Genomic DNA, 12,066 nt, shown 5'->3' on the forward strand with positions numbered 1-12,066 from the left:
TGAAGTCCTCTTGAACAATCTTTTACCCAAGCTATTGTTTAGGGTTATCATGTATTTTGATTATGCAATACAGCTACCAAAAAAGGTAGAGACCTCTTCCACTATATAATGAATGTTTTCTGCCCGAAACCTATCAATGTGAATGACTATGTGTGTGCATTTATTGTGGTTTATTATTTTAAATGTTGCCTTTCTAACACTTATTGTACAATGTTGTCATTTATTTATTCATGTATTATCTGCTAGTAAATAGCTGTGCTATCATACATTTTCACATGAACTTTAAATCGTAAGTGAATTATTATTTTGTAATGATTTGTATTAATAATTCCATAAAAGATTATGGCAAAGTGTGAAGCAAGCTGTTTTCACATTTGTTGCTTTTTTACGTGATATTAGGTATCGAAAATACAGGAAAGTTGATACTAGGTATCATGCTGTGTCAGTTTGTTCAATGTTCTTCCTTACATAAGCATAACTCATAGCACAAAAAAGTATGCACTATTTATTTTAGTTAAAAATAGTAATGGACAAAGAAATCTCTATTAGACATATAAAATGCAGAATATATATTGTATGTTCATTTCCTCTAGTTGTTCACATATTTGCATATCTCTATGTAGCATGTCATGGGGCACAATGTATTTGCTTCATTCTACCACAGTTTATGTACCAGCGCATAGTTTCTTTAATATGGCTTCAGGACTGGAAGTGGTATACATGACTAGTCCCTGCCACAGTTTTAGGCTGACTGGTGTCTTAAATATGTGAAAAGCCAAAGCAGCAGTATATAACTTCATTAGAACGTGGTAAATGGTTGTTTGTGACTGTAACTGGAAGGGTGTATGCTGATTTTGCCTTTAAATGTAGCAACATTTGATAAAATTCCTAAAGTAAACACCAAAACATGACAAAATAACACAATACAGATCAACATTACACAAATAAAACACAACAGAGCACAATATAATAAGACAGTCAAAATAGAATGCAAAACAGCATGCAAAGTGAATGACACCAAGGCAGTGCATGAATGTAGTACAAAAACATTACCACCACAATAAATATGCACAAATGTTCTTGTCAAGTAGTACCACATCCCGAAATCTTATTCATAATACATTGGTAAAAAGTGTTTACACTAAGCATTGTTTTATTTACTACCAAGGACATGAGTTAGAGCCTTCCAAAAATGTGTTGTGATCCGGCCCCACGAGTCCTATTCTGAAACAAAACTGAATCCAAAATGTTGGTAGAGATTATTGCAGCCATTGGGTGATGACTGGTGAGGGTGAACTGGACAACGCTGGGTGAAGAAATGTACAAGCCTGGTGGCAATTACAGAGAAATCAGCAAAGTTCTTTTTAGTAGTACTAATTGGAAGGCATGATTCTATAGAGGCTAAACTGTAAATGATATTGATTATATGGCTAATTCTGCAGCCCCAATGCCGGTTGGCTGCCACTTTGAAATAAAATGGTTTATTACAAACATATTAAAATATTCTCCATACAGGTGTGCAGATTATCTCCAGAGACGGTGGGAAGCGCACCAGTATAAAATGAAAGTTGAAAAGCAGCTGGTAAGTAAACACTGAATGGCAGAGAAATGGTGAGCCCAACATGCTATTCGATTCCAGGGCTTGAAGAGATTAATTATGTAAATTGGTCAGTGTATTGATCTATTGTTTTCAAATTTGTACTCTGCCATTGTGTATTTAACACTTTCTAAGAGCTGCTCCCGTAATAGAAAAGTGGTCCCTCTGGCTATGTATTTTGTGCACACTGAACTATCAAAAATGGTGTTGTTTCCAGCAGAGATGCTTCCTGGACTGTGAGAGTGTTACTCCAGTCGAGTTGGAAAACACTCTCTTTTTGATACTTACACATGTCCAGTTTTATGTTGTGTAAGCCAACCATGATTTTCCTTCCATACAACCACTGACCTACATTCAGGACTAAGCAAGTAAGGGGTGAGTAGAGGTAATGTAGTCATACATATAACCACCCTTTTGATGCTCTTCTGCACCTTAAAAATATCTAGGCTCTTGTCATTCTTCTGTCCACCCAACTGCCTCTCCATTTCCATTTGTTCTAATCAGTTTATTGTCATTTTGGTTATGCATTTCTCATGTCCCCAACTTCCTCTCCATACCCCTATCTACGAGGAAATATTTGCAAGCCTGACCTGTCTTACTGCCACCCACCATGTGCCTCTCTTTGGTTCATTCCCTCCACACTCACCCACAAACAATGATACATACCCACCTATCATACCGTTCCCCTCCTTCTACGTTCTCCTTTTCTCCTTCCTGAAGCAGAGAGTGAATCTGATACAGCAGAACGGTGAGCGCCACTGCACACCACACCAGCTCTACCACAATGACAGAGCAGCTACCCGGCTACCCGGCGTTAGCTCCTTTCCCCTGCTACTCTTGGATCTCTCATTCCCAGCAGCAACAGGGGAAGAGAGAATTGGAGATAGTGCAGCAGCACCCCACCTCACCTCTCCCCTAACCTTTGAAAATCCACAGGATGAATGGTAACCTTACAGCAGGCAGCGAGCATCTGCCTTCCCTCCCGTTCCTTCAGTCTTTGGTGACCTGAGCACACATGAGGATAGATGACAGTACAGCCCCTGCCCCTGGTCCATATCCCCAGAGTGAGTTGACTTCTTAGTCTGTTGTGACTGCAGCAAGCCTTAACCCACTCAGGTCTAAGACGATATGGGGTTAGGGATGGCATCCCTATGACACGATGGCATTTGAGAAGCAACTTGATTGTCAACTGCAGTGATGTCACCTTGATTAAGTCTCAACATTAAGTGAAAACCCAAGATGAAATACCAAAACATTTCTATGCATTTTTGGGCAAGGTGTAGTGAGTTGATATTGTCTTGTATCAAAACGTGCCTTGTACCAGTGACCTTTTATCCCTAATAAAAGATCCTATCGTAAGTCAGAAAGATCTTACCGTCTCGCCAAATGCCTGTTGCAGCCAATTCCCAAATCACAAAGACGGAGTATGAAATGCGCGTCCACAAATTTTTCCTATTCGAACTGCCTTATATAAATAGTTTGAGATCACAGTTGTGTCAATATAAATCATTGAACTACAGCTGCACATGCAAATCTTTGAACAAATGATTGAACAGATATCAACACCGGGCGTGGTGCGGCATCCAAGTCACAAAGAGGCAGTTGTCCCTTTTGGACAGCTTCAATCTTATAAATGGTGGCAGGCGGACTCGGGGGTATATGACAGTGGCGTATCAAACCATTGCATCAATCAATCAATCAATCCATCAATCAATCAGTATTTGTAGAGCATGGATATCACTAGCGAGGGTATCCAGGCACTGACCTGCTGGACTTAGTTGAAGAGCGAGGTCTTGAGTCTCTAACTGAAATCTGACAGCAAGGGTGGGGTGGACAACATACAGGTGGCATTAAGATTAATAAAAAAAAGTCACTTACCTTGCAGACTTGCCACACGACGTCCTTCTTGCTCAGGTGTCTTCGCTCCTGGAAGCTCCGGACCAGGAAACTTTACTATCCAATCCTTGCACGTCTCTCAGCATGAGAGAAGCATCAGGATTGGAGGGAGCGGCCTCTTGCAGCCCTCCTAAGAGCACTGGAGGCCTGCATTTTCTCTAACCTAGCTTTCTATGACAGCTAGGTTAGAGAAGTTTAAAATGCGCATGTCTTTCCTCCACGACGCAAGACGGTTAGACAAAGAGGCATGCACACTTTAAACATAAGTGCAGCGCTCCCTGCTGCCACTTGGCAGCACTGGCCCCGCCCTGTTCTGACACTGGTTTCAGGACGGGTTGCTTCAAAATAAAATGGTAATAAATAAACTTTATTACCATTTTATTTTTGAGCTGCCATGGGGCATTTGTTTTTAGGAGCAAGGGACGCTCCTCTGCTCTCATGGAGGAGCTGCTCCTGATAAATACACAAATTGTGGGCTTTAGGTTGGTGAAAAGTCCCAATGAAAACGGGACTCGCAGGTAAGTGCTTCAGGGTTTATTGAACGAGATACATCAATGTGACCGGCAGAGATAACAACCAGCCAGCTACTGCCAGGACCACCCCCAATATTCTCATTACATCTGAGCAATGGATGGCAGGGTGGCTCACGCGCCCACATTCTAGACACAGAACCCAACACAAAAATAGTGATGTAAGGAGCGTCTAGTCCACAAAAAATCACCAATCAAATATTGAAGTCCGTGTCAGATTTTTTCTTTTTAATTTCTTTTTTCATCAAAAGTTATTTCTTTACAGTTCGAAGCAAGAAAATTTCAAAATCCAAATTCCAACATAAATGTTCATCAATCCAATGCAATGATTATTTCATCCAGATCAATAGTTTAACACAAAAAGAACAGCCTTAGTTCAAGAACAGCCTACACGTTTTGTCCTCCTTAGGACATCATCAGGGCTGTAAAGTAAAGAACAAAAAAATCCCAATCCAGTTCTTAGCATATCAGCAAATAACTATTTATCATTCCATGAGAACAATATTATAATAATAATATTAAACCATTTTTGGATACCCATAATCATCCTGCCCACATAACATTCTATACTGAAATTGTGTAATACATTATCCACCCACTATGTCAACATATCCCCCATGCTCATCCAAATCACATGATATTCAAACAATACACCCTTCGATCCAAAATGAAGATACCTCATCAAACTATACAGCTTATAAATGCTGGTATTGCATCCTTCTTCACTTTGCACAATAATGTATTCTTCACCCTAATCAAGTACAACTAATCCAATTCCAACCCAAGTAATACCTTATCAATATTATCCTTCTGTTTTATTGCTTTTCAAAACCGGAACCCCTATATAGTAAAAGAGCTGCCCTGTTACCAATAACAATTATGCGAACGATGATGTGGTTCAAATAACCTCATATCTATCCTACAGTTATAAACTGGAATTCATCCCTAATCAATATTCCTTTGTTCCAATCATTCCGATCCCATACTTTAGTTCAAGAACAGCCCAAGTCCTAATTCCAATTAGTCAAACACAAATAATCATAATTCTCACAATTTAAATCCTAATTATTCATACTCCTGGCTCCGTGATTAAGTGTCCTGAACTCTTATTCCAACATAAGTCTGCCATAATATAACATAATAAGAAGAACACTCGCATCAGAATACTGTTTCTAAGATAGTAACAGTGTTCACCTGTGAAATATATTCAAACCCCTTTATCTAATTCTCACCTCAGTCTCCAAAATGTCCACTTCCTAAGTTGAAGCGTCGCTGACAGCAGATCCTGATAAATCTGCTGTAAACTCAAACCCGCGCCATTCCTTCTTTTTAAACACTCCAACCACCAATCCCGTTTGCGCGTTTCCATTCCCTATTAACAACACAACTTTTTCCAATGCGGTCCGCTATGGCAGCGTTCAATCAGGATTTCTCTTGTCCTGAAATACCAATATTGTCCATTCATACACTCTATTTTTCAAACACCTGGTTCCCATTCTGGTCCTCTACCTTCTTTCAGCTCCTCACTGTTCTTTCCTACCGGAAACACTTCTTTGTCCAATCATAATTCACCACCACATTATTTACAATTCGGGTGAAAACAGGCATCCCATGAGAGCCTTTTCCTAACAATCAGCTTCTTGCCGATCCACATATTAAATACCATCTAACAACTCAAAGCTATACGGTCTCGATCCTTATATAATGATTCAGGAACCTGTGTATATATTATGTTCCTAATGACCCGTTACTCTTTAAAACTTTTCAATATTACCAACGATCACTGCCAATTATCACGACTCGTTCAGAACCGAATATTGCACTTTTTTTATTAACATAAAGTCCCCACAACCTTCAAACTTAGTCTTTAAAATGGCCCAATTTAAGCTAAACGTATATACATTATTGCTATTAATACAATCTGTAATCTATCTTAGACCCGAATATATGACTACCCTGCCTACATCAGGGAAAAACTGTATCTACATTCCGACTCTCAAAGGTTCCTAGCCCCACCAGTCACACCCTGTCAATTTATGTTATATGTGTGTAAAATATCAATATAATCAATTTCTGGTGATACCACTCAAAAACGTATATCACTTCTAAACGGTTCCGATGCTGAGTACTACGTAAACATGTTAATTTCCAATTGAAGCATGTCAATTATTCCCTAATTATTACCCAAAGTGCACCTCTCTTCTCTCCAACATCAACTACAGTCCCCATATGTTATACAATCATCCAACCACTTTACTTGTATGATTTACATTAAATCAAAAAAAATACCCCAGAATACTCATTAGATCATCATAAGGATATCACTCCATTCATAAAGCATCATTACCATATATCCGTCAATATATGTACTAATGATTTCACTATAGAAAATAATGAGGCTCCGTGTCACTGTTCAAACCTTTAGTCACAGTCCTACACCTACTTATCCATCTGGCTTCCTGCTGCCTGATACTCAGTTCCCAATCCCCCTCTCTTTTTCTAGGAATAATCCTTTGGATACCATGGAACATTATGTTATCCTGCATGCTATGTTTTTCTCTAATATGCTGATGTAATGGTTATCTACCATCATGATTGGTAATAGCACGCTTATGTTCTTGTATTCTCAATTTGAACATGCGTTTAGTGCTACCAATGTACACTTTTTTACATTCACATACAATAGCATAAATTACCCCAATACTGTTACAATTGATAAACTCCTTGATAACATATCTTCGATTGGTGTTATATGAAACATCCTTTGTTCTATTAATTCCTAAACCACAAAGGCTACATGTTCCACAGACATAGAATCCATTTGGAGGCTTAGGTAGCCAATTGGAGTCACCTGTTTTTATGGGCTCTATATAGTTCCCGGTAACCATTTCCTTAATTGTCGGACTTCTTTTAAAAATCACCCCTGGTTTGTCACTTATCAAATTCATCAAACCTGGTACACCGTTCAACAATTTCCAATTACCCAAAGCTTTAAAGATGTTATCCTTCTGTGCACAATATTTAGTTACAAATGCCAGTCATGCTTTGGAGGAGTCTTTACGATTTTGTTCCAGGGTAGATTGTCTCCTAACATTCATTACTCTCTCCCTGGCTTTTATTAAATCTTTGTTCCTATAGCCCCTCTGTTGAAGCCTTAATTGAAATTGATCTAATTCAGTCCTAAAATCATCATCCTTACTGCAGTTCCTGCTTATTCTGATCATTTCCCCAAAGGGGATTCCTCTAATGACTGACACCGGATGGGCACTATCTGCTCTTAGTATGGAATTAGTAGCAGTACTTTTTCTATATAGTTTACTCTTAATCATGTCCCCATCCACGAGCAATTCTACGCCCAAAAAATCTATTCTTTTGGCATTCTGATTCATAATGAAAGCATCATTAAAATCATTAATGTTCACGTAATCAAAATATTCCATCAGTTCAATTTGAGTACCCTTCCATATCATTAAAATGTCGTCAATGAAACAAACCCAAAATAAGATATGATCTGTCCATTTGGATGCTCCTCGGCTCCAGTCATGCTGCCTCTGAAACCAACCCATAAATAGGTTCCATCAGATCGCCTGATCTGATGGAACCATTCATCTTCGTAAAGAAAAAATGTATTAGTTAAAATCAACATACTCATTTCCACTAACATTTTTGAATGGTCCCTAACACTCGCACTATGGCTTCCCAAAAAATGATTCAAAGCCTGTATTCCTTTCTCATTGTCTATGCATGTATACAATCCTACTACATCTAGTGTAACTAGAATCAGCCCTTCCTCCCATTTACCATCTTGCAACTTATTCAAGACGTCCATAGTATCCCTTATGTAGTATGGTAAATTAACTACTAAAGGTTTTAAGAAAGAATCTACAAATTCCGACAAATGTTCCGTTACATAGACTATTGGTCTCCCTGGAGGGTTCGTTCTAGATTTATGCACTTTAGGCAAGATGTAGATCAAAGGATATGTAGGATTGGCCACATTTAGGTACTTGTATTCTGCTTCATCAAGTAAACCTTCTTCATTCCATGTAAATAATTTCTCAGTAATCCGTCTAGACGCCTCTCTTATAGGATTCCCTTGAATCTTCACATAGCATGTAGTATCATCTAATTGCCGTTGTCGGCTTCTCGAATCACTATCCCGTCATCAGATATCAAATCCCTTAATGCCACTCGCTCTTCTCGTGTCAAATTGATATTCCACCCTTTACGTCCTCGATCCTCTAATTTATGAAATTTTTCCAAGGTTTTTTCAACATACAAATCAATTGCAGCACACTGTATACCCTGAGGTGTGAATTTACATTTTGGTCTTAAACCACTTGAACAACTATAATCAGTTGAGATATTCAGCATAGTGGCTACATAATCCACTCCCAAACCCTCACCCTCAGTTATTGACATCAGCAAGTGAACATCTTGTAGTTCAAGAATTAGTCATCTCAGAACACCTAAAAATAGATCTCACATTCATTGGTTTTTCCATTGTGGCAAAAAACCTTTTTAATTTCATTTTTGTTGAAAATTTAAACAAATCTATTTCCAAATCTGTATAATTACACACATTTTTTGGGCAAAATGACAATCCTTTTTTCAAAACAAGGAATTCATTGTCTTTCAATACTCTATCCGAAAGATTTATGACCTCCAGAGTCTCAACCCCACCATTGCTCAAATGTATAACACAAATCGGGCTATCTATTTTCTGACCTTGTCCGGACTTCTTTCCCTATTCTGATACTTCCTATGTTTCCGCCCCCTTCTTGTGCTGCAGATCCTTTTTTCCTTCCCCTTTTGAATCTCAAAATTTCCTCGGCAAAAGAAGAGCTTTTGGATGGTATACCTCCTCCTGCTTCCAATGGGGGTGGCTCATCAGTAGATGAGATGCTGGAGCTGCTATAATTAACTGAAATTAGTTCGCCCTGCACCCCAGTTATCACTGTTTGTTTTGGTTTGGCCACCTCATCATATCCTTTGGCAAATGTGAAGACTCTTCTTTGGTTATAATCCCTTTCGTATCGTCTGATTTTACTGAGTTTTTTATCCTTAATCTGTAGTTGATGTCTACTGATAACTTCTTTTAAAATGCCATCATTTTTGTCAGTTAATTCAGTCAAATTAATTTCCTTAATTTCCTTTTCAAATTCCACAATCTGTATTTTAAGTTTCTCGACTTTTCTATCTGCATTTTTAATTAATATATGCATCATAGTGAATGAAGAAGCATATACATTTTCTTCCTGCTCTTTCAGAAGATCCTCATCGAGGTCATCGAAAGTGGAGACAATCAATATCCTGAGTCCTCTTGGTATTCTCTTTAAATCAATGTAATTTTTAAGGGTCACTCCATCCCACCATTTTGATAATTCTAATTTCTTAGGCTTTTTTAATTTAAGAAATGTTTCCTTTAAGCTGCTAGTGGGTGGATCCTTTCTTACACTAGCACTAGTATTTTTACTCTGTTGGAATAGTTCCGCCGCCAATTTCTCCCGGTCATCCTCCATGATTAATCAAAGTATTAAAAACATTCCACTTCTCCCATGCTATACTCTCCTAAAACAATCAATAACTAAACGACGGTGAGGGTAATACTTAGTATGCACTGGTGAGATATTTCTATAATAGTCCAATAAAGTCCTTATTAGTTTGGGCGCTCTACTTCCTATGGCCCACCGTTGAAACATGTACAGAACCCAACACATCTTTCCTTTTATAGTAAACAACAACAAAAAAATTCAAATTGATAAACAAGAAAATTATATTACCATGCCCAATGTGTTGTCGTCTATTAAGTACGCAGAAGAACATATTGCAAAGAAAGCAAAATTACATTCCCATTGAAATGACACATTGCCTCTTAAATTGCCTCAGACACTGACATAATCTTGAAATGAGAAGGTGTCTTCCTCACTCTCACAGACCTTCCTGAGTTTATATTCTAGACCTGTGAGTTTCCAGAGGCACAATTAAACTGTTCATTCCCTTGACTGCATTTTGCTATTTGCTTGGACAATTTTTCCTTATTCTACCTTTTGCCATCACTTAGCTTCACCACATTTTCCTTGACTACCTCAATCTCCAGTGGCTGGGAGAACTTGGAATGACCCTTCGCCACAATACCTGGTAGTTTTACTCTCACCCAATACCCTTTGTTAGAAAGAGATTGACGTCTTCCTTTTGTAGAATCTGCCTTGGCATACTTTCTCTGAGCCTTCTTTCAGTTCTCCTTGACACGCTCAAGTTTAACATGTAACACTTTGAAATCATTCATCCAATGTCTGACCTTTTTGTTAGCAGCTACCCTATATTCAACAGAACAAAAGGTGAAACATTGGTGGTAGCAAATGGAGTAGTGCGCAATGCCCACAACAAATCCATGAGCTCCTTCTCCCATTTCAAACCAATAGCCACTGAAAATTGAAAGTTTTCCTTGATGATCCTGTTGTAGCATTTTACTAAACCATTACTATGGGGATGATAAAGAGAAGTAGTAATATGCTTTATTCCCCAATGATACATAAATCTTTGAAATTCCTTGTATGTAAATTGCACCCTTGCCCGTGACCAATTCAACTGGGGCACCCTCCCTAAAAAACAAGGATTATAAAAAGGCCAGCACCTCCCTCGTGTTAGCTGATTTCATGAACTGGACCTCTGGCCAACTTGTGCCATTATCCACCAGCACCAACCCATATATACTATGTTCATTCAGAACATACATGGGCCCAATGATATCCAACCCTAACTCAAACCATGGTTTATCTGGAACAGGAATTGCTTCAACCGGACTGGAAAAAGTCACTTTAGTCTTGTCACATGCCACACACTCCCTGACAAAATGCTCTACACTCCGATCCATTCCCGGCCACCAGAACAACTCCCAGATCCTCCTCTTCATGTCTAGGACCCTTGGTAGTAAACAGATTCAACAAAGACTTTTGGTCAATGCGAATGATAAACTCCAAACCCCACAAATAGTTCCTGAAATGACCCATTCCCCACCAGGAGGCGAAAGCTTCTCTCTCGATAACTGGGTATGTCGGCTCCACTTCTGTCGATGCCCTAGATGCGAACGATACAACTACCTCCCAGCCTTCCCTTTTCTACAACAGCACAGCACCCACACCATGCTGACTGGCATCAGTTCCCACAGTTGATGGTTCCTTGGCAACAAAAGGTTGAAGGGCAATGGCATTCCCAAGTTCACATTTGACATCTTGAAATTCCCTTTCATGCTCTATGGACCAAACAAACTGCTGATTCTTTTTCAACAACCCTCTCATGTACTGTGTTTTCCCACTGCAGTTCGGAATGAACCTTGCATAAAACTCCAACATTCTAAAGAAGGAGCGCAACTTGTTCTGTGGGACGGAAACTCCTTGATAGCCCTAACAAGATCCTCCTTTGGTTCCACACCTCGAGCAGACAACTTGTAACCTAAAATAGGCTACAGCGTCCACAGCAAACCTACATTTCTCTATCTTAAGCGTAACCCCCATCTGTCAAAATGGACAAAACTTCTCATCATGGGACTCAATGTTTTTCCCATACACTAAAATATTATCCTGAAAACACCTCACATCCGGAACCCCCACAAACATCACTTCAATGACCCTCTGAAATACTGCAGAAGCTGATGCCAACCCAAAAGGTATTCTCTTAAACTTGTACGCACCAGAAGAAGAAATAAATGACGTCAGATGGCGGCTCTCCTTGTGCAAGGTGACTTGATGATAAGCGGACTACATGTCCAAAGTCGAAACAATTTTGCCACCCTTAAACGATCTTAACATTTCAGTGATATTGGGCAAGTGACATCTTTGCACCGAAATCCTCTCATTCAGGTCCGTTAAGTCAATACCTTCCTGGCCAAAACCACCTGGGCTAACCATTCGGAGCTTTTTATAGGTTCATTTATACCCTGTTGGCATAAGTATTCAACTTCCTGCTCCAACTCCCTCCTCATCGCAAGAGGTATCTGTCTGGGTTTTTGGACTACTGGCTGGTCCCCATCCTTCAAAATTA

The 12,066-nt window shown here is 39.2% G+C and overlaps 1 protein-coding gene across 1 annotated transcript in view; it reads left to right on the plus strand.

The window, feature by feature from the left end:
* Positions 1–1,513: 1,513 nt before the first annotated feature.
* Positions 1,514–12,066, plus strand: part of LOC147698460 (serine/threonine-protein kinase Nek5-like) — a 1,208,702-nt gene continuing 1,198,149 nt past the window's right edge. Inside the window, exon 1 of the mRNA XM_086936245.1 lies at positions 1,514–1,582. Coding sequence (XP_086792371.1) covers positions 1,562–1,582 — 21 coding nt within the window. The 5' untranslated portion in view covers positions 1,514–1,561. The remainder of the gene's footprint in view (positions 1,583–12,066) is intronic.

This window comes from Lissotriton vulgaris, chromosome 8 (assembly GCF_964263255.1).
Source record: "Lissotriton vulgaris chromosome 8, aLisVul1.2, whole genome shotgun sequence".
NCBI classification, from domain to species: domain Eukaryota; kingdom Metazoa; phylum Chordata; class Amphibia; order Caudata; family Salamandridae; genus Lissotriton; species Lissotriton vulgaris.